At 47.4% G+C, this 27,895-nt stretch overlaps 2 protein-coding genes across 3 annotated transcripts in view; both read right to left on the bottom strand.

The window, feature by feature from the left end:
• Positions 1 to 24,414, bottom strand: part of KCNA2 (potassium voltage-gated channel subfamily A member 2) — a 71,880-nt gene extending 47,466 nt beyond the window's left edge. The window contains exon 1 of the mRNA XM_075122014.1: positions 24,284 to 24,414. The gene's annotated coding sequence lies outside the window, so the exon portion shown is untranslated. The remainder of the gene's footprint in view (positions 1 to 24,283) is intronic.
• LOC125624961 (potassium voltage-gated channel subfamily A member 3-like) lies at positions 122 to 27,871 on the bottom strand. 2 transcript variants are annotated; one of them, XM_075122013.1, is made up of 3 exons: positions 24,284 to 27,871; positions 21,484 to 21,640; positions 122 to 5,458 (listed from the first exon to the last, which is right to left on the bottom strand). In XM_075122013.1, the coding sequence occupies exon 1, from the start codon at positions 27,798 to 27,800 to the stop codon at positions 26,079 to 26,081; it is 1,722 nt and encodes a 573-aa protein (XP_074978114.1). In that variant the 5' UTR covers positions 27,801 to 27,871; the 3' UTR covers positions 122 to 5,458; positions 21,484 to 21,640; positions 24,284 to 26,078. The 2 variants fall into 2 exon arrangements, with proteins under 2 accessions (XP_074978114.1, XP_048682338.2); XM_048826381.2 differs by lacking the exon at positions 21,484 to 21,640.
• Between the last annotated feature and the right edge of the window lie 24 nt (positions 27,872 to 27,895).

Raw genomic sequence — 27,895 nt, 5'->3', positions numbered from 1 at the left:
TGTGGATGTGCCACCAGGTGAATCTGCTACTTGACAGAGACCATCACGGCATTACACACGTGGGATTGCGATTTGTTCTCGGAATGGAATGTTCTGACTCAACAAACGCAGACGCAAGCGGTAAAGCGAGTCTCGTTTTTAATCCCCTCGCTAGTCAAAATATGCACTTCAAACCATGCCACAGAAACACGTCCACAATATGGGCTGCTACTGCGAATGCATGAGGTATAATATTACACGGACAAACCAGATTAAAAATTACTCCAGAACACCATTGAAAAATAAAAATATGAGTACGAGTCCATTAAAAATTGGATTTCCTCTCTGTATTTTAAGGAATACTTTACAGTGTTCCAAAAGAAACCCTTTAAGACTCATTGAACCCCTTTGGGACTGCTTCCCAAGGTTGGTGATGAGATGCACTCTAGGAAATTATTTTTTGCTCATGCCAATGTGTGGCTCCAATGTGTGGCTCCAATCTGTCCCCCTTACTCGTGTAAGTAATCTTACTGAAATCAGTAGGATTACTTGTGTGAGCAAGGGCTACCCACGTGACTTGAGAGGTGCTGGATCAGACTCTAGACTGGTACTCAGCCTGTTTTGCAATCCAATCGATTCCTGAATGTTCACGGGATGGAAAAGTGCTTTCTGAGCTAGTTATAAGTGGCTTTAGGCTCACTTCAAACCTGCTGAAGCCTTTGTTCATTTCATTTTGAGACTCGAGTCCAACCCCGCAAGCATATTAAGCAGCAGGAAACACTGTAAACAAACATTTTAGTATTCGAGAGTGAGACCATAAATTACACCAAATCAAGAGCCAGGGGCCCCTGATTCTGATCTCGGCTACATCAGAAGCAGATCCACTGACTTCAGTGGAATTGCTCTAGTTTATGCCGGTGGAAATGAGATCAGAATCTGGCCCCCATGCCTCAGATCCTTTGATTTAAATGTTGACCGGGTGCAGAGTAAGACTGTCTCTGTGTTGGGCACAAATCCTTTTGGTCAAATTATGCGAGGTGCTTTGAAGTATTTCCTCTTACTGTTGCTTTTGGCAGCCTAGGGGAGTTAGGTTTCTAGCTCTCATTGAATTTCAATGCGGTTTGGGTGCCTCACTCACTTAGGCCCTTTTAAAAAATCTCTAGCCTTACTCTGTCAATTACTGGTTTTTATTTTTTTTTTTTCCCAATGACGTGTGTGCCACTAAATGACTTAGACCTTTCTGAGAATCCTGCCCACTGGGCAAAGGAGCTACGTCTTTTCAGTCTGAAACATCCTACCCACAAGAAGCAGAGAATCCTGTGATTCTTCACTGCAAGTGAGACACTCGTGGGGGGAGGAGGAGTGTTACCTACCGGGCTCAGGCCACATAACTCGGCTTTGTGTTCAACCCTGAAAGGACCCATTGACAGGTCAGGAAGCTGATGCACAAATAGCTCTGATAGGAGGGAGCTGGCATTGAGAGAAGACCAGTGGGAATCTACAGATCTGAAGGAAAAAATATACAGAGGAAGTTAAAGGGATATGGGCTTAGTTTAAGGGCCAGATCCTAGCCTGGTGTAAATCAGCCCAGCTCCAGTGAAGTTAAACTTGCTGAGGATCTGGCCCAATGTCTCTTTTATTTTAATTTTTTGAAATGTACTTATCTGTGTATAGCCAAGCAAATGGTCCCTTCCTCTTCAGCCACCTCTTCCCTTCCATTGCTACCCCCTCTAGCTCAATCCAAAGTCCTGGACCCTCAACCACAAGGCTCTATCTTAATCTCCAAAACAGGAGGATTTCACTTGGTGAAGCCCACTCAGCCACCAATGATCAAGGGTTCTGTTTGTTCTCTTAGCCTTCTCCTTCCTTCACACCCCTGACTGGCCATGTGCACTGAACAAACTCTCTGCCAGGTTCCCCCTACACAGACTCCCAGCTCCAGTTACCACTGTCTTCAGGAACCAGAAGACCTGCCTTAATGAATGATGATGGTCACGGTATATGGGCACTCAGCCTGTGGCCTCTGGTCTGGTGACACTAGCAGAAATATTTCTTTAGTTTGGGGGAGGGAAGGGAAGAATTCAAGAAAAGGATTTTGTGGGGGTGAGGTTTGTGTACATGTGGGGTTTTTTTGTTTTGTTTTGTTCTTAAAGGCATGGACAATTTTCAGGTACATAAGTTTTGAGGCCTAAACAAGGTTAGCAGTGTCCCTTCAAGGAAATTATTCCCTACCACCAACAGCTAATTTTATAAACTGAGCACCAGTTGAGCATTAGGCGGATCTTACAACAGCCAGGCCTTACAATCCAACCAGGCTGGCAATTGTGAACTACAAACAGGCCCCTGTCGATCCAGCCCAAACCCAAGGTTTTGAAGAAGTTAACTTCAGTTTGATTCCTCTTCATAGTTCCAGTGCAAATGAAACACAGGCCAATTGGTTGACTTCGTAGCCTAAAAAATTCTCTCTAAAGAAATTTTTGTTTTGTAGAGCCTCTATGCCAGGGTGGGTAGGATATTTATTTTTTAAAATGTTTTTCCTGACTCCGAGTCCCGTTCAGAAGCATTTCTCGCACGTGGCCTAGGGATGTTCCACATGGCCTGATTGCCTGGTATCCTGGTTTGAAATGCAAGTGAACATACTGTGTGTGTGTGTGTAAGCTTACGCTCCAAGCACACTTTACCATTTGTTACAAAGCTGGGAAAGATGAGATGTTTGTTCTAGCCAACTGTACAATAGACAATGGTCTTTACTCTGTTTCCTGTAACATCTGAATTGCATATACGTCGAAAATGCTCTTGGGATACTGACTCTCCATTGGGGCCGTTATTCTCTTTTGGGTCACCACTCCTCATGGTTTCACTGCCTTTGTTCATGCTATTTCTTCAGATGTTGGTGGTTCTGCTCTTGCATCTGCATCCCCCACGGCAGACAGAACCAACTCCGTCTCAGCCAGTCCAATCTGGGTTGACAAGCAGCCTCTGCAAAAACAGCTGCCGTGATGTGGTTAAAAATAAACAATGGGGTGGGTTGTTTTTTTTGGGGGGGGGGGGGTTAAGTAATACCGTGCAGAGCCTCATCCGAAACCCATCAGCTTCAACAGGCTTTGGATCGGGCCCTGTCTACGATATTTCCTTTTATACAAGACTCGAAACCCCTTGCAGTCATAACCCTACTCCTCCCGCAAAGTACCGTCCGTGTTTGGCACAGCTTTGAGTGGATGTAGGCAGGGCGTGAGATGGAGCGATGCAGGGGGATGAATGTCTGAAAACAAACTATGGGCGGGGAGAACCTTTTAGAGCAACACGTTGGGGCTTGTCTGCCTCTTCGCAGTTTGGCTCTGCTGGAGTCCTATCATCAAAATACAGAGAGCTGCTATTTCCCTGTACTGTCCTCGGGGAAAACACAGGCACAGCAGATATGCTAGCACTCCTCACACCCATCTGATCTCCCACGTGGCTATGCTTCTGGACGGGGAGAAGAATCCCTTGCTTAGAATGCAGCTGGGCGCTACGTATATTAGGGGGAGGAAGGGGAAAGCCTATGGCTAGTTCTCCCAATAAGCAGTGATTACAATTGCACCTCGCTGATCTGCACACCTTAAGATTCCTAGCCCACCGTGGCATCTTCCCACGCTTCGGAGCTGTACAGGGACAGAGGATGCTGTACTGAAGTCCCATGTGCCAGAGCAGGGTTTGGACAAGCATCTCCGCTGTGGCATGCAGCTGCTGACACAAGAGCTGGTGTAACCAGGGCCAGGGATACTGGGGTGGCCCAGTCAGTCAACAGCCCCTGGGCCATCCCGCTTCCTGCGGCCGATGGAGTAGGAGGTGTTCTCAGGACTTCCCTGCATTCCTCAATCCCTAGCTGCTATTTAGCCCAAACGTTTACATAGCGGTTTTGCAGCCAGAGCCCTGTGAGCCTGAGTCAGCTGATCCAGGCTAGCCACCAAAGTTTGTTTGCTGTGTAGATGTTCCCGAAGTCCTTTCCAGCCAGCATAATTTATACCACAGGACCCGACTAGTATACAGTTGGGGTGAGAATGTAAAGGTGAGCTTTATGCTATCTTTTCACACCCATTTCCCCGATTGATGCTGTAGGCTCCTCGGCCATAAGCTAAGATCTGGGCTTTATTTAATACACTAGTGTTACTAGCAAAAACAACCAAGTATCGTAATGGTCAGTAAATGAACAAAGGATTCTTTGTGAGGCACTCTCCTTCCCTTTGCAATTGCTCACCTACTTGCTGACAACATTGTCCCCGGCAGCGTGTCTCTCAGACATCACTCCAAACGCGAGAGGTTCCACTTTATCAGCGCGCTAAAGGAATGATTTGCTCCTTCTCTCTTTAACCCCAGTGCACTGGATGTCGGTGGGAAAATAACAAACTGATGTAAAATAAAACAGCAGTTGTTACATGAATAACGTTACGGACTCCTTTTTTAATTCTAGTATTATAAACCTATACTACAATACGTACTCCTGATAACGTTCAACATACTGTAGAAGAGGGAGAATGGATGTCTGTGAAATGAGGAGTGAATTATGGTGATGCTAGGGTCACTATTAGTCACCCCTCGCTCCCACAGCTATCGACCTGGACTCTTTTTAGTTTTTCTTTTAAACTGAATTGCTTTTTAAAGCCAGGCACAGCTTGTTAGCTGACGCTTCAACACCTTCCTCTTCGGCATCAGTGGATGATGTTACCCTTTTCTCCTAGTGTAATCAGGGCTAGAGTAAACTGGAAATCCTTTGGTACAGAACATACCTAGTTATAACTAACATTTCACAGAAAAATAGAACGTTACTCATTCATTTCTTATGGCTGGACACAGCCTGTGATAAAGTCATTTGAAATAAAACAGCAAGAGCAGCTGAATTGTTAAACAAAACATTTGGATTGTTTATTAGCTGCTCTATTTAACATTTCCGTTCTGATTGTTTAATCTTTCATGAGCGTATGGGGTTTTTGTTGTGGTTTTTAAAGGCTGAAATAAGGTCCATGTGACTTTCCGCCCCCTTCTGCCTTTTCCTGGCTTTGATCGGTCTCATTATTATATTGCACCTGGTTTGAAGATATCTTCTGGCTGAAAAGATGTTCCCGTCTACATAATGCACTTTTTTAAAAAACACAGATACCATGTAGAACTCTTTATGCCACTAGAAGTTAAAGTACTGCATACATAAGAGGGTAGGCCGGCCATCCATCCGTTCAGTCCATGATGTTCAGAATATAACTAGTCACTGCATTCTTGATGTGTCTGATTCTTTTAATAAATATTTTACTGGCCAGCTATAGTTTTGTAGCTCTTACGTTGAGACGACTTCTGTTTTCTGTGGGGCAGGGTAAATAACAGCTTTGAAAGAAAGACAGTGTTTGGATTTTTCTTTTTTCTTTTTTTTCTTTTTTTTTTTTTTAAGGCAAAGTGGAACACATCTTGCGCACAGATCCCCTTTAAGAACCTTTGAAATCTTCGTGCCCTAAAAATGAAAAGTGCAAAATAGCTAATTAAAGCAGTTAACCGTCTGAATGCAGCACAGTCTAAATAACAAAGTTTGATATTCTAAAGACAAGAAAAGATCCAAACATATGCTCAATTATGATCTCTCATTAACGTTGAGTCTCAAATCCTATCCGGGATAATTAGCATGACATGGCTTTCCCTCATCATGTTTATCTCAATCAAGCTGGCTTTGTTAAGGCCTGATATGATTCAGATGATGTTTAGCAACTGGTTGGTCTTGTAAATCTGGCAAAAAATTAATATGAACTGATGATGGCAAATGTATGTGAATGATTACAGAGAGGCAAGGCCAGGTTTGTACCCAGTGGAAATGCAGAGTAACACCAGAGCAGGCAGTCCTGATTTGCACCACTGGACTCGGAGCAGAATTTGACCCCAAGTATTTGACACCTTTGAAATGATAAAATTATGGGTAGATTTGCCAATGTAGTAAGGGGGGGGGGTCTGTTTTTTTCACCTCTCCCATTCAACGTGTATATGCAATAGGTGGGAGGGTTAGCGGGTGAACACGAGCTGTGATATGTTCCATATGCTGATGACACCCAGGTCTTTATCTTTGTTATATCTGACAGGCCTCGTCAGTGCATCGTTCCAATGCAGACCTTGCTCCAGTTATCCGCTCTTTTGTCACCACCAGCTTAGAGTGCTGAAATACGCTTTATGTGCAGCACTTGGAAACTGAAGCTGGTACCAAATGCAGTGAGCCAGTTTATTGCTCAGAATTTCATGCCGGGAGCCTGTTACACCAATGTTTCGGGAGCTGCACTAAATTCCAGGTGGAATTCAAGATGTTGTATTTACCCGGTCATTAGGGTTGCCAGGCATCCGGTTTCTGACTGGAATGCCCGGTCGAAAAGGGACCCTGGCGGCTCCGGTCAGCACCATTGACCGGGCCGTTAAAAGTCTGGACAGCGGCGCAGTTGGGGGCCGGGGCTAAGGCAGGCTCTCTAGTGGCCCCCTAGATGCATGTGCGGCCAGGGGGGCTCCGCGTGCTGTTCCCGCCCCAAGGGCCGGCTCCGCAGCTCCCATTAGCCAGGATCCCAGAGTCCACACCCCCAGCCAGAGCCTGAACTTCCTCCCGCACTCTGAACCACTCAGCCCCAGCCCGGAGCCCCCTCCTGCACCCCAAACCCTTCATCCCCAGCCCCACCCCAGAGCCTGCACCCCAGCTGGAGCCCTCACTCCCCTCCCACGCCCCAAACCCCTGCCCCAGCCTGGTGAAAGTGAGTGAGGGTGGGGGAGAGTGAGCGACAGAGGGAGGGGGGGATGGAGCAAGCAGGGGCGGGGCCTTGGAGAAGGGGCGGGGCCGGGTGTTCGTTTTTGTGCAATTAGAAAGTTGGCAACCCTACCTATGACAAATGGGTTGGGACCCATCTATCACAGCAAACCCTCTTTCTCTTAGTTATGCTGCTGCTAAGATCAGCTCAGGGTCTTGAGCCGGAGCTGCCTCATTCTCCCGGAGGCATTTTAAGTTTGGGAGTTCGTTCCCCACTGCCAGAACCCAGCTTTGTTAAACGTCACGGCACGCGCAAAGACCGTGGAGGAGGGCGTTTGAGGCTGTTACCCGCCTCAAGAAGCGGAGTGTTTATCTTCTTATTTCTGCACGTGCATCTAGCTGTGTATTTGCTGAGTAGGAAGAACATTTTATTGTGAAAATTAAAGGAGGTAGCAGTGTCCAGCGCAGAGGAAGGGGACTTGTTCAAACCCGATCTAAAACAGATCTCTGGTATTTTAAAAGTGCCAATCACCTAATCTAATGGTATTAAGGTGCCCTTGCTATCCAAGCACTGAATTACGGAGGTGCAGGGATGCTAGTATTGGGTAGGATCTGTCTTTGGGATGGGATGGGGCGGGGCGGGAAAGGAGAAATCACAAGGTTAAAGCTTCCCAGGTCAGATTCTGTGTTGTCTCCAGAAGAACCCAGGGGGAAGAAGGGGCACAGCTGTCTTTAGACAGCTTTGTGCCTTCCCACATCTAGATTGCTTCAAGCCCTAGTATAACCAAGACAAACCGGGGCCTGCTCTGACTTTTGGGGGCATCATTGGTGCAGCTTATGGTGCAAGCCAGAAGAACCATGCCACCATGCACTGTGGTCCCGCCCCCAGCCAGAGCTTGCAGGAGAGGGGGCAGAATGGGGCGGGGGGGCGAACTCCCTCCCTTTAGTCCCTTGCTTCCAGAAAGGGCTCTGGCTTTGATGTTGCCATGTGGTACCCACTGCCCACTCAGCAAAATGTACTTACTCTAGCTTCATGCAGGGCTCAGGCTTTGGCCCTAGCTCTACAGAGCACAGATGTTTGTGGAGACTCATTATACCTATTTCTGTGTCTTGTTCAGCAGCCTTTTTAATCAGGCTCTTTAGAACTTCAGAACAAACCTTTCTTCGGAGCTGAAATTGAGCACAGTCGGCTTCCACCGGAGAATGAATTATTGGCCTAACATGGAGAGCACAGGGAAGGGCTGAGATTCTTTGAATTAGACACACACACGAACCTGCCCTTCCAAATTGCTGGGTGTTGCATACTTGTTCTTAAATTGCGGATTTATATGCTCTGCAGGAATCCCACCTCTCCCCCTAGCCTGGCCTGTTTCCATCCTCCCCTTCAGCACTGCCAGAGGAAAGCATGAAAGGTGCGGTGACAGATATACTGAATGTAGTTGCACTCTTTTTTTATCTTGGGCAGGGGGGGTCATATTGTATTTTATGTTTAAAGTATGAACACCTCAAAAATCATTATCTTGAGATAGGCCCGTTCGTACCCCTTTGTACCAATACAGATGATTAGGTATTTGTGTGCTCCTGGTTCACTGAAGGGAGGTGCCTTTCCTGCAGAATCTGGAGTCACTGGTGGGTGATTAATGCAAAATCCCCCCATAGGTCACAATTTCAGGGGAACTGCACCTTTGACCTTCCCGCCACAGGGGTCTGTTCTAGGAATGCCCGTTCAGGTCTAAGGCCTCTAGCCTTTGCCTCTCTTGGGGCAGGACTGACTCCCTGCGACGCAGGCCTGACCCCCTGGGGAATAGGAGAAGGGATGTGGGTCCCTGCCCATAGAAAAAGGAAGGCTAGATGCCTCAGACCTGAATGGACATCCCTAGAGCTGACCACAGAGGGGGTCAAAGGTGCAGTTACCCCAGAACTGTGACAGGCTCCACAGAGCTGCTTGAGCCTCCCTTCCCAGTGAGAGGAATGGTCCATGCACAGATAGTCCCGGGGCCTAACTCTCAGCTACTCCCAGTTTAAATTGAGAGCGATTCAGTTGAAGTCACTGAAGTTCGACTGGTGAGAAACAGGTCTGAGAGGCAACTCAAGCCTAGTATCCTTTTAATGACAAATGCAAGGTTTCTCCCACAGATGAATCTGGAAATGTCAGCTGCAAATGAATTTAAGTATGTTTGGAACTGACAGCCATAGAGTGGTCATAAGTATATTAGATAATGGCCATTTGGGGGTACTTAAGATTGCAATAAGCAAACGTAGTGGTAACAGGATGTCTGATAGTACAGGAAAATGCATTTTACTTCTCTGTGTAGCCACTGTAGAGTCCTAGGAGTGGTGAAAACCCATTAGAATTCTTGTGAACAATCCCTAAACTAAAAGGTTTGGAAAAAGGCAAAATTGCCTTTGATACACTGACTGCATATTTGCCAAATGTAATTCAGCTCCCCCCACCCTAAAGCCTTTGAATCATTGCTTTATCTTCATGAAGTAGGTTTTTTGGAATATTAATTAGAAGCAAATTTAAAATGTCTAATTATTTAGAGGAAAAGCAGTAATGTGTCTCACGAACGTTTGTGCTCTGTGTTGGAAGGAGTAAAATATGTCTGTCGTACTATGATCGTTGGGACTGGAGAAAGAGGGTCAGTTTTCAGGAGGGACTTAATTTGGTGAGACAGCCGAAGTGCAGACGGCAGGTTGGGGGCCAGGTTGCCACCACCGGCAGCTCTTTCTGCATACAGCACAGGCTTCTCCACAGACTCAGTATCGCGCTACAGTCCTACCTGCCTGCTTGGAGCAGGGGGACTTGCCCTACAGTCTCCTGCTCCTGGGGACCAAGGGGGCCTAACCACTGTATTACAGCATCTTTCCTACTCTCTCCGGCTCAATCACTCTTTATCTATCTACAGTGGAACAGCTGCAGGAGCTTGCGGGAGCCCTACATCTATATATCCCATAGTTCATTGGTTATAGCCTTCACAGGGCAGGTGGGCAGAGAACCAGTGAAGTCAGGAGGACTCTGCGTTAGGTGCAGGGTGTACTTCCAGCAGTCAGTTTGCAGAATTGTGGGCTAAAGGGGCCTATGGATTAGCACCTCCTACTTTATCCACTGAGGTTGCAGTCCTGTAACCATTGTATATCCTAGTCAGCATAAGATCCAAATGTGGACATTATTAATGTAATGGGGCCCACATTTTTAAGAGAGTCGCACACTGGGTGCTGATCTCCTTTGAAAATCATATGGTTACTTGGATGTCTGCGTGGGAGCTGAGCTCTTTTGAAAATCTGACCCTGATGGTGTGTGCTCAGCATTTGAAAATCTGGGTCTGCGTGACTGCAGTGGATTGGAAGAGGACATAGGGTCCACTACCAAAGCAATTTGCACGCTACAGAAGCATTTTCACAAGCATCTATGTGATTTAGGAGCCTAAACAGTAGTGAAAGGCAGTAGGACTTGGGCTTGTCTACATGGGGAAATAGCTGTTGCAGAATAGTTTCTGCGTGGACACATTTATTCCACACGAGGACCTTTATGCACTTTAGATTCATCCAGTTTGTAAGTGGATTAAGCTCATCTGTACAAAGGCACTCTTAGTGCTGAGTAGGAGTGTCCACACAAGCTCTATTCCGCAATAGTCTTTGCAAAATAATCTAAGGGTATGTCTTCACTACCAACGTTAACCTGCCTGTGTAGTCGCGGCACCAGCACTGGGAGAGCTGTAAAAACGAACCCATCCCCATGAGGGGAGCATAGTGGGGTAAAGGAGCACTCTCCCCACCATCCAAAAATGATTCCACCCATCCCTCCTGGGGTCTGCAGAAAGAGAACCCCGTGGCCTTAGGTACCAAAAGCTGCTTGCCGGGGCATGGTTACTATCTACGTCCAGTGCCAGGAGGGGCTCACAGCCTAAAACCAAGTGCAGGTTCTGCTCGGAGCCATGACTGACCAGGCTCAGCGAAGTCTGGGGTTTTCAGAAACTGCCATCACAGGGGTTCTCAAGACAAAAATTTTGGTGGCCTCAGAGTGCAGCCACCGACTCTTGCTGGTGGTCGCTCTCCTGCTCTTTCCTTAAATACTTATTTAGCTTTAGGAAAAACAAATAAATAGGCACGTCCAAATCACGGTAAATTTACTGCTAGCTAGTAAGACTGTTGTGAAAAGTGATATGGACAAACATACAAGTTTCGCTTTCCACAGCCCTGGCAAGCCTGGGGACAAATTAAGCCCTGGGGAGGGCCGGTGGAGGTGAGGGACTGGGGGAGGCAACGAGGGCTGGAGCTTGAAGCCCAAAGTCCCGCAGCCTGAGGACAGGGTCCAAGGATGGAGCCCGAAGCTATGTGGCCGGCCCTTGGGGCCTGCTGCCACACAGCCAGCGCCCAGGACTGGAGCCCAAAGCTCCGCAGCGAGAGCCTGCTGCCCTGCCACAGCTGAAGCCCAAAGCCTGAGCCCCTCTGCCCCTGGGAAGGTGAGGAACTCACTGGTTCCCTGCTCCTCCAGCCTTATGCTCCTGGTGACACCAGAGGGGGGCAGGACCCAATGCCTGCTGGTGGCCCCAACAACCAACACCAAGGCAGTGCATCCAGGAGCAACAGGGAGGGGGCCAGGGAGGAGGTGCCACTTTGCCCTCCCCACCCCATTTCCCTTCTCCTGTAGGGACCAGGGAACCCAGCTGAGCGAATGAGCAATGATCCAAACTGCAGATAGGCAGGAGTAAGGCCAGGGCAAGGAAGGATCTGTCTGTTTTGGTGCCTTCAAATGATGCTGCCTTTCTCAGGATTACTCAGATTTAGAACTACAGATGAGCGCAATACTGGCTGGAAAGTTTATTCATATTGAAAGCAGAGAGATAAGATAAAATCCAGTGCCTGATTTAGGTCAATCTGAAATGAGATTTGCTTTCATGTACAGGACAGGAGCCAAATTCATCCCATTGACTTCATTTAGACTCATTCAATTAAAAATGAAAAGGGTGAGGGAGGAGATGATTATGAAAGCCAGAGGGGATTTTTTTTTTTTAAAGCAGAATGTTTAGCAATCTGTGACTCGAGGCCTTATTCAAAAAACCTAAAGTTCAAGGACTATGCATCGGCACACACGACACATACGAGGAGGTGTTAAAAAGCATTTCCTTCCATAGCGCGTTGTGCTATGCACACAACTCCAAGCTAGCATCCTTTCACACCTTTCAGTACAGATTATATTTCAAAGTGAATTGAGCACTGTCGAGAGGCGCCAGCTTGACAGCCCCAGAGATGTGTCCGCTAGTTTCAAGTTAGGGTTGGACAAGGTTGTTTTGTCTCCTTGCAAACCCGCTCCAGAACCGTGGGTCTGCAAACTTAACTTGAGCTCAAATGCTAGGTTTGAGCTCCGCTTTGGAGAGAGAGAGTGATAAAAGAAGCAGGGGGAAATTAGGATGAAAAATAGATATAGACACTTCAGAAATGAGAGAGAGAAATGGAGCAAAAGCTGGAGGAGGAAAAGCAAACACAAAGAGACACAGTGGAGGAAATGAGCAGGGAAAGCGAGAGGAAAAATTCTAATGAAAACAGCTACAGTGGGCTAGATCCTCAGCAGGTGTAAACTGGCATGACTCCGCTGGATGTCAAGGGAGCTACTCCAAAGAACAGCAGGAAGGATCTGGTCAAGTGAGCTCCCATCTGCCCTGTTACATCCCTGTCAAGTTGAATGGAACTGCAGAGTTGGAACTGCACGAATAATTTGGCCCAATTTAACCCCAGTGCCGTCAACAAGTCAAAGCACTCAGCGCAGCCTGGCTTAGCTCAGTGTGCAGGGAGTTCGGGGGCAGGTCTTTGTACCTAGTGCAAAGCACATGCTCCCTTTCAGCTAGGAAAATATTTTTGAATGAATTTCCCTTGTGAGGAGAACTAACATAAGAACGGCCCTCCTGGGTCAGACCAAAGGTCCATCTATCCCAGTATCCTGTCTTCCGACAGTGGCCAGTGCCCCAGGGGGAGTGAACAGAACAGGGAATCATCAAGTGAGCCATCCCCTGTCGCTCATTCCCAGCTTCTGGCAAACTAAACATAAGTTTAAATTACAAGGGAGGAAAAACAGTTCATGAACCTTAAATCAGCTTTGCAAATATCTTCAAAGAATAGAAAAATTTCATAAAAGCTCCAGCCTCCATGTGGTTCACCCACCTGTGGGTTTAATAATAACACTATGCTCAGGGTCTAACTGATGGCCATGTGTGGGGCGGGGAAAGAATTTTCCCCCAGGTCATGTTGGCAGTGACCCTGGGGTGTTTTTCATCTTCCTTTACAGCATATGGGTGCGGATCACTTGCCAAAATTATCTGGGTATTTCCCACTTAATCAGTTCCCTGCCCACTGCAGGGCCTCAGCATTGGTGCACCTCAGTCCCTCCTGTTCTCTGCCTGTGGCACATAAATAGTAGGTGGAGGGTGAGAAAACCTGGATTTGTGCTGGAAATGGCCCACCTGTTGATCACTTTAGATAAGCTATTACCAGCAGGACAGTGGGGTGGGAGGAGGTATTGTTTCATATTCTCTGTGTGTATATAAAGTCTGCTGCAGTTTCCACGGTATACATCTGATGAAGTGAGCTGTAGCTCACGAAAGCTCATGCTCAAATAAATTGGTTAGTCTCTAAGGTGCCACAAGTACTCCTTTTCTTTTTATAAATAGTTTAGTCTCCTCTGGGCTGTAATACTTGGTCTAACTTCGGTTATTGGGTTTAGTGTGCAGGTGCTGGGGCAAGGGGTGGCCTGTGATCTGCAGGAGGTCAGACCAGGTGATCTGGTGGTCCCCTCTGGCCTTAAACTCTATAATTCTTATATTTTGCTTTTCATCTGTAGCTCTCAAAGCACCTTACAAAGAAGGTCAGTATCATTATCCTCGTCTTGCATGTAGGGAAACTGAGGCACAGAGGAGGGATGTGACTTGCCCAAGGTCAGCAAGCAGGTCAGTGTCAGGGAAAATAGAATCTAAATATCCTGAGTCCCAACCCAGTGCTCTATCCACTGACCATACTATGGCAATAACCCTGGGCCGTGTTTTACTCCTGTTTGTTCATCTGAATAGCCGAAGAATAGCAGCAAATACATTGCCTTGTTTAATTTCCATTCTCTAATTCTGCTGAATGGTACAGCCCCTGGGCGGTCCAGTTGCTAAATCTGCATGAATCCTTTGCGGGCTCTTTGTTACAATCTTCTGGGTCCCGACTCTGAACCTGACTGCCTGCGGATGCTCAATAGAACCCTGCTCTCATACACAGTCAGCTGCAGAACAGGGCTTTCACGTGCATCCATCAGCGCTGATTGAATTTGTTCCCTCCTTCCTAAATGACAGCGTCAAAACTTCCAGGGTTCAATCTGTTAAGAGATTAGAATGGTGAGCTGGCTCACTCATGATTGATCAATCATATATTCATAACGATCGGCTTAAAGGGCTCAGTCTGAAGCATGATGTTTTAGCTTGTGTTTCAGTCATTTGAAAAATGGCTTTTGGAGAAATCAGCAGAGGTTTCATTCAACCTCTATCTGGCCCAGAGAGCGATTCGATAATTCTCCACTATGGGGTTTCTTGCACTTCCTCTGAAGCCTTTGGTACTGGCCACTGTCGGAGATAACATGAGATGAGCGAAAAGAAAAGGAGTACTTGTGGCACCTTAGAGACTAACCAATTTATTTGAGCATGAGCTTTCGTGAGCTACAGCTCACTTCATCAGATGAATCGGATGCATCCGATGAAGTGAGCTGTAGCTCACGAAAGCTCATGCTCAGATAAATTGGTTAGTCTCTAAGGTGCTACAAGTACTCCTTTTCTTTTTGCGAATACAGACTAACACGGCTGTTACTCTGAAACATGAGATGAGCTATTGCTCTGATCTGGTCTGACAACTCCGAACACTTGTCTGTTTTGCCCAAATCAAGCAGATGCACTTGTTTTGTATTTTAAAAATAAATCCCAAATCTGTATAAAATCTTAATACCAAATATTATTAATTTATGGGCAAACTGGCTAAAAACCAGGTGTACTAAATGTCTGTCTATATAAACACACACACACACACACACACACACACACACACACATATCTATGCATACACTGTCCATGTGCAGACTCTAGAGAAAACACTGAAAAATGTCTGAATAGCAGTGCCTTCCAAAACATGATCTGTTTAAAAAAAATCAGCCATCTATATCAAGCTTTGTGCATTTCAGTTTGTTTGGATTTTAGTTTACGAATGTGGTCAGCTCACCAGGATTACTCAGACTGTGACCTGGGATGAAAGCAGTTGTGGGTGAGAAACTCAGCCACACCGAAAGAGACTGACAAGCTAAAAGCCAAAGCTTGCTTCATCTCAGTCTGACACAAGACCAGTTTTAATTTACTTGAACATGTCTTGATTCATTTTTTTTAAAAAAAGGGCGGGGGCAGGGGAAATGATGGAGCCCTGGGGGGATTTTCATGCAGGAATGTTTGTCAATGTGTTTACTCAGAATGAAAATCTAAGGCCTGTGCGTTGATATGACACACAGGTGGATTCGTGAAACTCGTGGAGCTTGTAAAATAGCATTTTGCTCATAGAAGATCTAATCAAATAGTCACAGTGGAATTAATGAGCAGTATTTTTCAGCAAAACACTGTTGGTTGTATTTTGCCCTGTGCTGCCAGCAGCAGTGTTAAAATGGCTTCGATAAAAAAGGACAAGCACAGGTACATATCCCTCGGTTGCAAGATGAAATGTTTTCTTAATGGGCAAAAACATCATTTCCTTTAACCGAGTGACAGACCACAGGAGTTTGTATTAAAGTCCCAGTGCATTCAAAATGAAACCAGCAAAGGTGTGTCCCTGTTACATAGGATGAGCATGCTGTTCACGTAGATGTTAGCGTATTAACCGTTCTCCCTATTCAGTAAGCATCGTACAAAATGTGAAATCTGGATACGTCTACTGTGACCCATCCCGAAACATTGGAATGGTTGCAAAAAGGAAAGGCTAAAGCAGCTACTTCGATTCCATGGATTCAGGGCCAAATTCTGGTCTCAGAGACGCTCTGTTGACCTGAATAGAGTGACTGCAGGCTTACACTGGTATAACTGAGAGCAGTGGAATGTAGCCCGCAGTATGCAATGTATGTGGATGGAGTGCATTCTCTCCCCACTTCAGCCCCTTTGGGCCACAAAGCTACCTGATCTCCTCCAGCAGGAAAGGCATCAGTGGCTTCTACACGACCCCTTTGCCCCCCTACAGCCCCCGGGGGGTGGGGGGGTGCCAGGGAGGGAAGGTAGCACGGCCAGAGCGCTCTTGCAGTCCCTGGCTGATGGACAGCTCATTGGGAGCCATAATCAGCTGGTGTAGATCAAAGCAGCCCTGAGGCTGTTCTAAACTAAACTACGCCGGTGCTTGGGGCAGTGTAGAACCAGCCCTTGGATCCGGGAGCCACAGCCTGCATCCTGATTCTCAGGAGCCTGGCCCCTTGCATCCCCGGGAAATATCACCCCAAAGAAGGGCAGGTGAACTACCAAAACTGCCCTCCCTCACATTTTTCTGGTGTGGGGGGCATCTTGTGTTTTGTGACTGGTGCCCTGCCAGCGTAGGCCACCAGCGGGGCGGTTGCAGGTAGTTTGCAGTGACGCACCCTCCCCTGGTAGATTTTCTGCCCAGGTGTTCCTGGGGGGAGGGATAACTCAGTGGTTTGAGCATTGGCTTGCTAAATTCAGGATTGTGAGTTCAATCCTTGAGGGTGCCATTTAGGGATCTGGGGCAAAAATTGGGGATTGGTCCTGCTTTGAGCAGGGGATTGAACTAGATGATCTCCTGAGGTCCCTTCCAACCCTGATATTCTATGAATATGGCTTTACGCATGAACACACATGCCAGGGCAGGCAGGGTGGGATCAGTGCTGCTCTGTCCCCTCTCCCCGTTCTCTGACCCCTGCTCCTCTACCTTCACCGTCACTGATCTCCTGCAGAAACCTCACTGCTGGGTGGCAGGATTGGGACATCCTGCAATATCAAAATGAAATAAACCAGTCGCCCCCCCTCATCTCCTAAGCCCAACCATTCCTGCCTTCCTCCTATTGGTCTTCCTCCTTATGCCACTTCCCGACGGCAATGCTATGAATTAAAATTCTTAAAATCTTGGGAGGAGGGGTTTAAACAAAAACCAAGCTTTTGAGCCCATGTCCGCAGACAGAAACCAACAGCCATAGCAATATTCAGCTATATGGCATGAAGGTGGGTGTCCATCTGCATGTGGAGGAATGCATTGCAAGCTTCCGATCTCATCCAGACAAGTGAGGTGTCAAATTTTATTAGGTTGTGGATGCTCATGCCATCAGAAGAATTTGGTTGAGAGCCAGATCCCCAGAAGGTATAAACCAAGCTCCATTCAACTCAATGGAGCTACACAGATACTCGCTAGATGAGGCTCTGGCCCTATAATTTGTAAAGAATTTTAACTGGTTACAGGACGCAACTGATTTAAGAGGGAGGACAGAGGAGGGAAGGATGCTGTGTGGCCGATTTCACTTTGATGCACCGCATTTGCAGCAATAGGTATACCCTGAGTAATGAGCTAGTCTTCCTTGAAACAGAAAGGGGAAGCATGCCACCAACATCTTCCCCATAAAACTCCTGCTGGAGATAAAGGAACAGGTCAGGGGAGCGCTCGCAACCAGCTTCCCCAATGATTGTTTTTCCAGGTCTGTGGCTGGGCTGACAACTCCGGGGGGAGGAGTGGAGAGGTGTGGTGTTTTTTGTTTTGCTTAGGAAAAAAAAAAAAAAAAACACCCACTTTGTTTGGGTGGAACAAAATGTGTTCAACCATGGTTCAAAACCACGTTTTGTTTTGAAAATCTAGTTTTGAAAGGGAATGTCAGAACAAATCATTGACATGTCTGAGTTGTTTTTCCAATTGTTTTCGATGAATTTGCAAACAGTGTTGGTGCATTTTTTCAGTGAATTTCATTTTTGGCAACAACAACAAAAAGTCACCCGGCTCTGTTCCTCCCAAACAGCTCTGCCACTGCCCCTGGGACTATGCGCCACCTTATGTGTCTCTTGTTTTCAGATTAATTTGGTATTAATAGTCATGCTAACTTTATTTAAGGGATTCAAGCAAAAATAATCATCTCACTGGAGATTTCAAGGCCTGTCATCTAATCCACTGGCCTCCAAGCTTTTTTTACGCCCAAGATGCCTTTTGGGATCTAAGGGCAACCCAGGATCTACCCCGCCCCTTCCCCGAGGCCCCGCTCTGCTCACTCCATCCCCCCCGTCACTCGCTCTCCCCCACCCTCACTCACTTTCACTGGGCTGGGGCAGGAGATTGGGGTTCGGGAGGGAGTGCGGGCTCTGGGCCAAGGGGTTTGCAGTGTGGGAGGGGGCTGGGGTGCAGGAGGGGATGAGGGGTGCAAGCTCCAGGAGGGAGTTTGAATGCAGGAGGGGGCTCGGGCAGAGTGTTGGGGTGCAGGAGGGGATACAGGTGCTCATTCCGGAAAGGGGGTCAGGGTTGGAGCTTGGGGTGCAGGAGGGGGTATGGGATGCTGGCTCCGGGAGGGGGCTCGGGGCTGGGGTGCAGGAGGGGGTATGGGGGGCTGGTTGTGAGAGGGGGCTCAGGGCTGGGGGTTGGGGTGCGGTCTCCGGCCGGGCAGCACTTGCCTCCGGCGGCTCCCAGTCAGCAGCGGGCGCACAGAGGCTAAGGCAGGCCCCCTGCCTACCCCAGCCCCCTGCCTACCCCGGCCCCACACCACTCCCCTCCCAGAAGAGACCAACTTGCCCCCTGTGGCCCCTGGGGGGGTCAGGAGGCACGTGGCTCTGCACGCTGCCCCTCTCTGCAAGCATGGCCCAGGCAGCTGTCCCTGCCAATGGGAGCTGTGGGGGCGGTGCTTGCAGGCAGGAGCAGTGCGCAGAGGGAGACCCCTGCCCCCCACCACCACTGGGGTCGTGGGGCTGCACTGGCCGCCTCTGGGAGCGGCATGGGGCCGGGGTAGGGAAGTCTGCTTTAGTGGCAGCCCTGCTGCACCGCCAGAGATCGCAGTCGACTGGGAGATCCTCTAGGATCGACTGGTTGGTGACCACTGATCTAGTCTAAGTTCCTATATAACATAGCCACAAACTTCCCCAAAATGATTCCTAGAGTAGATCTTTCGGGGGGGAGAAATATACTCTTGATTTAAAAATTGGTTGGGACTGATTTCCCCACCTCCAGTGAACAAACCCACCAGTCCAAACTGAATTCATAAAAAGCTTCTCGACTAACTGGTATTCCAGCGGGGCTATTTTCTTTTCAGTATGCATCCAATGAAGTGAGCTGTAGCTCACGAAAGTTCATGCTCAAATAAATTGGTTAGTCTCTAAGGTGCCACAAGTACTCCTTTTCTTTTTTCTTTTCACAGGTTCACACAAAGAAAAGCTACCCCACTATGTTATTGTGTATTTATTTGTGCGTCCGACACACATGCTCCCCACCAAAGAGTCTGCCCATCAAAGCCAAGACAGGCAATCCCAACCAACAGCTGTTTCCAAGGTAACATCGTGGAAAGAAATAAAATAATAATAAAAAACCCCAAACCAACAACCACCCTCATTTCAAAATTTCTCACTTTAAAAACTCTTTAAATTAGAAAAATGAGTCTAAAATACTGCAGAAGAAATGCAATGGCCCAGATTCTCAGCGAGTTCTAGGCTCACTCAATCTCCAGAAAGGGTTGGTATACCAGCTGGGACATCACTGAAGCACACGCCCTGTCCTCCTGGCTACATCCTTAATATGCCCCCTTTGCCAGGGAACGAAAGCCAGCTCTCTCTGTGCTATATCCGGGGAATGTCCAGAAGGCCAGATCTGGAGACCTTTATGTTCCCATAGTGTGGGAAAGAATCTGGCGCAATACCAAATGGATAGTAATAGATTCGTACTTTCCTTCTTACTGGCTCTGGTGCCGGGAAGGAGTATGTAATTTACAAGAGGCTGTGCCTTGCATGTAGTGCCGTGTTCCAGCAGATCCTCACTGGAACACGCTACTACATTCAGCGGGACTCAGGAAACCTCGGTACTGTTCCTGGCTCTGCCACTGTCCTGCTGTGAGAGTCACCTCCTCACACCGTGCCTCAGTTTGCCCATTTGTAAACTGGAAAGAATAATACTGATCTCCTTTGTAGAGCGTTTTGAGATCTACTGGTGAAAAGTGCTATATCGGAGCTCGGTAATATTAAAAAGATTTCCCAGGGAGAAATTTTACCTCTTCTGGAGGAAGCTGACCAGCTACGCATTCCAGGCCTGACTGACGCACACACAGGGTTATACAGTGTTGTTCTTATCAACTATTTGTATTGAGATTGTGCCCAAATCAAGATCTACCGCGCGAGGACCTGTACAAACAGAGAGAGAGAGAGAGAGAGAGAGAGTCCCTGCTCCAAAGAACTTACAATGGAAAAAGACAAAAGTAGATACAAGGTAGGAAGAAAGGGATGCCACATGCAAGTAGAGCACTCGGGAGGATGCCAGGCCCACAACATGTCAGAGAAAAAGATGTGGAACTTTTTTGTTTCTGATTTGTTACCAAAACTTAGTTGTATATCTGTTGGGTGGGGCACTTGGGTTTGAAGAGAGGGAGAGGAAGCACTTCTGGGAGGAAGACAGGAGGGTGGGTAAAGGGAGACGGAACTTGAGGATGAGGGAAGTGAAATGTGGAAAGGAGAAAGAGACCATCTCCGATTTCCCACAGGGGAACAGCATTACTAATTCAGTGTTACCTTCTGGACTGGTCCTGGGTGTCTTTATGAAACATTTAGCAGTCATGGCAACGACCCGACACAGAATGAGACCGCTGCTCACCCCTCCCTCGGGGATTGGCTAATTAAGGGTACTGCTTTGGAGAGAATCGAAGGATCTGCTTGTGCAGCCACTGTGGCACTGGAGTCTTAAGATAATTACCTGAACCCTCAACTTGTCCCTGATCAGAATAGATAGGAGCCTTGCTAGATTCAGCTCCTTTCCTCCTCCTGCAAGGATCCAGGATGTAGTATACCTAGTAAGAAGAAGTCACCAGGGCCACCAGGTATCAACAAGGCCCTTGCTGTGAAGGCTGGAACCTGCTGTCTGTGGTACCCACTGCAAGCCATCCTAGAGGAAATTTAGAGTGTGTCTTTGCTAGAACTGGAAGGTGTAAACTTAAGCTCGAGGAGACACCCCTTAAGAGCCCTTATCAGTGGTTACAGTCCCCCCCCAGACACACACACTTGCATCCCATCTTGGTAACAGACTCCCTCTGATATGCAGCCCAGGGACAATTTACCATGTGGAAAGGACTTCTAAATTCCTCTGTATCATTGATCTATTCTCTCCGTGATGGGAAACGCTTGGAGGGACTCTGAGTTCGGGACCTGCACACTGAGGTCACCCGAAAAATTCCCATTGACTTCAGTGTGCATTGGATTACACCCTTCGTTATGGGGTCTAGGAAATAAGCAGCACACAAGTGCAATGAAACCAAAAGAATTTGGGAAGGGCAAGAATTTAAATGGCTAATTAATGTCCAAAAGATAAGTGACAGGTTTCAGAGTAGCAGCCGTGTTAGTCTGTATTCGCAAAAAGAAAAGGAATACTTGTGGCACCTTAGAGACTAACGAATTTATTTGAGCATAAGCTTTCGTCCGCTACACCTCACTTCATCAGATGCATTCAGTGGAAAATACAGTGGGGAGATTTATATACACGGAGAACATGAAACAATGGGTGTTACCGTACACACTGTAATCAGAGTGATCACTTACGGTGAGCTATTGCCAGCAGGAGGCGGTGGGGGGGGACCTTTTGTAGTGATAATCAAGGTGGGCCATTTCCAGCAGTTGACAAGAACGTCTGAGGAACAGTGGGGGGTGGATAAACATGGGGAAATAGATAAGTTCTGGCCCTGCACGAACTCTGAATCTGAAAAAAAAAAAAAGTATTTGGACTTTCACAGACCTGGTCTCCCAGACACCCACGCCATAATGGGTTACAAATTGCAAGGAGGCACAGGGTTTTGTTGCTTGTGGCGTGGAACGATCTATTTCTATTCTGTCCTTCAGCGCAGGGAGTGAATGTCACCCTGCTGCCAGATGAGAGGTGTGAAAGACAGGGATGCAGCGAGAAAGCACAGAAGCCAGAAAATTCAGTTACGGTTCCCACCGCAATGGTAACCATGCCATTATGCACGTGCATCTTATAGCCACTCAAGTTAACACCATGTAGAGCAATCAAAAGTACTACCGATGAGCCAAGTTACAGCTGCTGCAGAAATCCCAGCTTTGAACTGCTTGACGGCTGTACACATAAAGAGTCAGCCGGGATGTTTCATTAATGTTTCCTCCATTAAATATAATGGTGTATGACACTAGACAACCCCCGCTAGGGAAGGTTTGTCCGTAAACTGCCAGACAATTTACATGCAGGAGAAGAGATAATACTAATCTTCTAAGCACATTAAAAACATTGTAGTCCAACGTGTTGCAAAGGGCCGATCTTTATCTCAAAAATGACTGTCAGAGTCCTGAAAGATCCACTAGGCACATGGCAAGATGGGAGATAAAATGCATTACAGAGAGCTAGCAGGCTGCAAAGAGAACAGGGAGCAACAGTCTCCCCGATCTCTACAGGAAAGGTCTCGAGATTCTCCATGTGGACAAGCTAATGAAAGCGTAACCTTCAGACTGCACAACTGTGCAGAGATACGGTACCTGATTCTGACCAAGCTAAACTCATGGCTATGAAGTGGAGACAAGAGCAAATAGCCAGCAATGGAATTTCTACATTTCCCCATTCTCCTCCCACCTCTCTGCTTTCAATGTTTTGTCTACATGGTTTACATTTGTAAAGAAGAAAGCAGCAGCGATTTTTGGTGGCTGTTAGACGTGCTTTGTCAGCTGTACCACATGCTATATTTGGGGAATGGGCTCTTTTACTGGAGCCTATTCACTGGATCTTTTTCAGGCTCTCTTATGGGTATCACCTTTTACGGACAAAAACATCATTTTTTCCAATTATTTGGTCACCTTCCACCCCCAAAATATGGTAAGAAGTGGTCATGCAAATCCAAAATTATTAATTAAACCTTGCTGCACATTATATGCACACAAGCATGCTTTTCTTTTAATGATTCCAAAGTGCCATATTTATGCTTATAAGATGTCTCACCCACATATCCAAACATGTTGACGCTAATTCAAACACAGAATTGATCTGTAAATCTATAATGCTCTGAGTGGAAGTCAAGTGGACAGTGTTTCCACTGCTTTCCCACTAGGCAAATAAAATCTTTAATTCTGATTTAAAATTTCAAAAACACGTACAAAAAAGTCTTATATCCTCAGTAGAAAATGAGGAACACTGAATGTTCTCCCTCTGTGAGAAAATTTGCATATAGTTTTATCAAAGTGAGGATTTGTTATCTTTGAAATCACACTTAAGTACAGGTACACAAATGTAATAAGCATGTTAAGGAGTTACATAGACAACCGATGGACAAACAACTTGTGCTTGGATGAATGACAAAAGTGTTCATGAAAGTACGGAAAGAAAAATATGGAGGATCAAATTTCTATATATAATCCTTCCACCCCTACAACAAAACTGGAAAGAAAGGGGCACTCACATCTACCTAGCTACAACTATGGCTTCCCTCACATAATGTCTGACCATTGCATAATCATTAACTGACCAGATTCTGAGCTGCTGTAAACTGATGTTGCTCTAGTGAAGTTATGTCAATTTACACTATCTGATCTGGCCTCATGAATTTTCTCAAAGGTTTTATTAATTGAAAAGGGTGGGGGGGCTAAAAAGAGGATGACGGCAAAGGGGTAAATTTAAATAAGATCAGAACAGAAGACCACATGTAAATCATGAGTGAAATCCTGGCTCCAAGAATGTTGTAAAGAATAAAACCATATTATACATTTATGAAAACTCTGAGCTTATAATTAAAATCAGATAATTATTTGCCTGTAATAACCTGCCCTGTCCCATTCCTTTCTACATTATTTTGCTGTAAATTAGACAAATTCCTCCAATTCAGCAAAACACTTACGCATGTGCTTAAACCCATCCATATTCAGCAAAGCACTTCACTTCAGTGGGACTTAAGCACATCTTAATCGGGCCCTTACTGCTGACACTTCAAGCTTGCATCTTTCCAGGGCGGAATAGGTTGTCACTGGATTTTCTTTTTAAAAGTGATCCAAGACCAAGTGAACTAAACCATTGTGGAAACCGTAATTTCAGCATACTATGGGTGAACAAAGCCACAAACAGTATCGCTGCTTCGCCGCACAATGAGTATGCGTCGTGCTATTTAAACTAAATACATATTATTTAAACCAAACAATATGAAAAATCAAACTAAGACCAGACAGTTTAGCTGGGAAAAAAATAGTCAGGGGACTCTTATGGAAAAGATTATTCCACTTTAGCTCATGTGCATGTGCATAAAGGGAGGGCTTTATGCTGTGTTTGGGACAAAGACATGAGGTCTATATCTGAAAGCACAAATGTCTTAGGGTGCATAATCTGTTCTCTCCACAGCGCACAACTCACCTGTTTCTGTCTGATGTTCCACAGCGGCTGACTTGGATGAGACAAGGCAGGCATGTTTTCCCACAGGGTTTTGGTTACTTTGCACCCCTGCACTTTACAGATCTCTGCTTACTCCCCATCCACACATCCCCAGGGTCAAAAGATTGATATCCTTTTGCGTTAAGAAGTTTCCTGTCTGGTTGTTCGGTTCCGTATACGGTTGCGAGTGGAATTGCTGTTTGGTGTTGGAGGGAGGGTTTTTTAAAAAAATCTCGGTCATGTACCATGCGTTTAAGTACGGTTTATTCCGTCAGGGATGAGATCGCCTTTCTAGAACTTCTGAGCAGATGTATGGATTTGCATATAGAGAATTAATTTTCAGTTTTACTGCCCAAATATTAACTGGATAGCAAGGGTAATTTGGAGGTTTGTTGCGTTTATTGCCTATGAACAGGTGTTTTATTCAGCACATGTGCGCAGCAGCATTCCAGGGATGATCATTTTGCTTCTTGATTCGGTAGGTACCAGGACTTCAGGAATGTTTCAGATCTAAAGAACCATGCATGCATCTAGGATAATGACTACTTTCTACTCCTAAATCTCTCCAGGATTAACTCTCTGTATGTGTGTGTGCGGTTTACCAGGGCAGCGGCTTTTCCGTGGAATCACAGAAGTTGGAACCATCTGGAAGGGTTACTGTGGAAACAGCACAGGATGAAGGGGGATGCGGTGAAGGGATACCATGACAACCTTTTGGGGTTTCCCAGGAAACCAGGGTTGCTATGGAAACTGCATCACTCAGGTCCGAATTAGTAACTTCCGCTGGAAGGATTTTGTCACTTTAATCTTCTTGTGATAGATGCAGACGCTTATCTCAGATGCATTGGAAATGGACAGAAATGCCCGCCCCCCCCCCCTTTGTTTCTAGGCTCTTGATAGGTTTTGTTTGAGGCTGCAGTCGCTTCAAAAAGCCCATTACTGATTTAATGGGAGCCTAACTATCCCCAATCTGCATTGGCATCATAGGATGTTCAAACACTCAGGATGCTGTTTGGTTAGTCAATTGTTAAACCTTTCCATGTGGGAAGAACATTTCCCCATACACACCATGCAGCCAGGAATTTCGGGTTGGATGAAACAATTCCATACGGTTGTGGGAGAAGGGAATTAGGAATAGAGAATGGGGGCATTTTTCTGATTAAATCGAAACTGATTATACTTGGGTTTCTGAACACATTAGAATTTCATAGACGATCTGGCTGGGGAAGAAAAGAAATCAAAGGTGCCCATAAAGGACATGCACCACACGTTCAATATTAAGCATCATTTAGCAATGTGGTAGCAGAGATGCTTTGCAAAATTAAATGGTTATTCCCTCCCCTTGCCTGCAAACAGGCTCTGCAATATAATGTTATTTTCTTCCCTTCTGACTCACGGTTTTCAGTCCAACAGGTGCATGTGTGTGTGATGGAAAGGGAAATCGGCTACACAGCGACTCTTTGCAAAAGCGAGAAAAGAGGCAAGCTGCCCACAAAAAACCCCCACAAAGCAGCCCTGCAATGTGTTGCAGAATAAACACCTGTTTCAACGGGGAGCGTATTATCTTCCTTTCCGCAGCCACCCCCATCCTCTTATCTTCCAATTATTTTGTAATCCTCTTCTTTGTTCTTTAAAACGAATGATCTAAAAAATATAGATGTAAAACAAGAGCGCACACAGACCAATGATGATGCATGTTCCAGATAATACTGATTACATGGTCACTTTGCATTATTATTATTTCAACATTTCCTCGGAGGCTTGGGTGTTTTTTTTTTTAAACATCAGTGAAGATCTTTTTGATGTTCACACAATTGGGATTGTTTGTAGCTGTGTAGTTGCCTGTCTTAAAGGCAGCCTGTTTGAATGCAGTGTTGTTGATTCCCCCCTCCTCTATCACCATGTACTCCGACTTGCTCAGGGTGGAATTGCTACGCCCCTTCCTCAACTCCTCCATAGAGGAGAGGTGCTGGCAGCTCCCTACGTGCAGATATTGGGCTTGCTCCTCGCCTTCGGTCTCCCGGTGGTAGAAATAGTTGAAGTTGGAGACTATCACAGGCACAGGAAGGGCAATGGTCAACACCCCGGCAATGGCACAGAGGGACCCCACAATTTTGCCCCCAATGGTAATTGGGTGCATGTCCCCATAGCCCACTGTGGTCATGGTCACCACCGCCCACCAGAAGGCATCCGGGATGCTGCTGAAGCCTGAGGTGGGGTCATCCGCCTCTGCAAAGTATACGGCGCTGGAGAAGAGGATGACACCAATGAAGAGGAAAAATATCAAGAGGCCGAGTTCCCTCATGCTGGCCTTGAGGGTCTGCCCCAGGATCTGCAGCCCTTTGGAGTGTCGTGAGAGCTTGAAGATACGAAAGACCCGGACAAGCCGAATGACCCTAAGGATGGCCAGGGACATGGCTTGCTGGCCATTCCCCTGCCTCTCCGCCAGTTCCGTGCCCAAGGTGATAAAGTAGGGGATGATGGCCACAATATCGATGATGTTCATGATGTTCTTGGAGAAGGTGGCTTTGCTGGGGCAGGCAAAGAAGCGGACAAGCAACTCAAAAGAGAACCAGATGATGCACAGTGTCTCCACCACGAAGAAGGGGTCGGTGAAGGATGACACCATCGAGACAGCTGAGGAGGAGGAGTTGGTGAAGACGTCCATCGCCAAGGGGCCGCTGCTCGTGCCGAAGGTCCCCCCTGTCCCCTCATAGTCACGGTCGTCCCTGAACTCAGGCAGGGTCTCCAGGCAGAAGATGACGATAGAGATGAGGATGACGAGGACTGAGACAATGGCAATGCCTCTGGCCGGCCCGGAGCTCTCCGGGTATTCAAAGAGGAGCCACACCTGGCGCTGGAATTCCTTATCAGGCAGGGGCCTCTGCTCCTCGCGGATGAAGCCCTCGTCCTCCCGGAACTTCTCCATGGCCTCCTCGCCCAGCTGATAGAAGCGGATCTCCTCGGAGAAGATGTCGATGGGCACGTTGACCGGGCGCCGGATGCGGCCCCCGGACTGGTAGTAGTAGAGGATGGCGTCGAAGCTGGGCCGGTTGCGGTCGAAGAAGTACTCGTTGCGCAGGGGGTCGAAGTAGCGCATCCGCTTGCGGGGGTCGCCCAGCAGGGTCTGGGGGAACTGGGCCAGGGTCTTGAGCTGGGTCTCGAAGCGCAGGCCCGAGATGTTGATCACCACCCGCTCGCAGCACTCGTGCTCCCCGCCCCCCGCCGGGGGGCGGCCGGGGGGCGGTGGGACGTGGGCCGGGGGGGGGTCGTAGCGTTCCCCCGCCAGCAGCGGGTGGGGGTGCTGGGGCTCCTCCAGGAGGGGGTCCCCCCCACCCACCACCACGGTCATGCCGCCCTCCTCTTCCTCGGCTTCCTCCTGCTCGGGGCCGGGCTGGGGGGCTTCGGGGGGGGGCGGCGGCTCGGTGTAGCCCGGGTTGTGGTGGCTGCTGGAGGAGGAGGCGGCCGGCGAGCGCAGCAGGCTCCGGTGCTCGTCCATAGGGCAGCGGGGGGGGGCGCCGCCGCCTGGCCCGGCCGGAGAGCGAGAGAGACCCGCCCGCCGCCGCCGCCAGCCGCCGCCGCTCTAGCGAGGAG

The sequence above is a fragment of the Caretta caretta genome, chromosome 21 (genome assembly GCF_965140235.1).
Source record: "Caretta caretta isolate rCarCar2 chromosome 21, rCarCar1.hap1, whole genome shotgun sequence".
NCBI classification, from domain to species: Eukaryota; Metazoa; Chordata; order Testudines; family Cheloniidae; genus Caretta; species Caretta caretta.
This window is presented reverse-complemented; position numbering and strand designations above follow the sequence as displayed.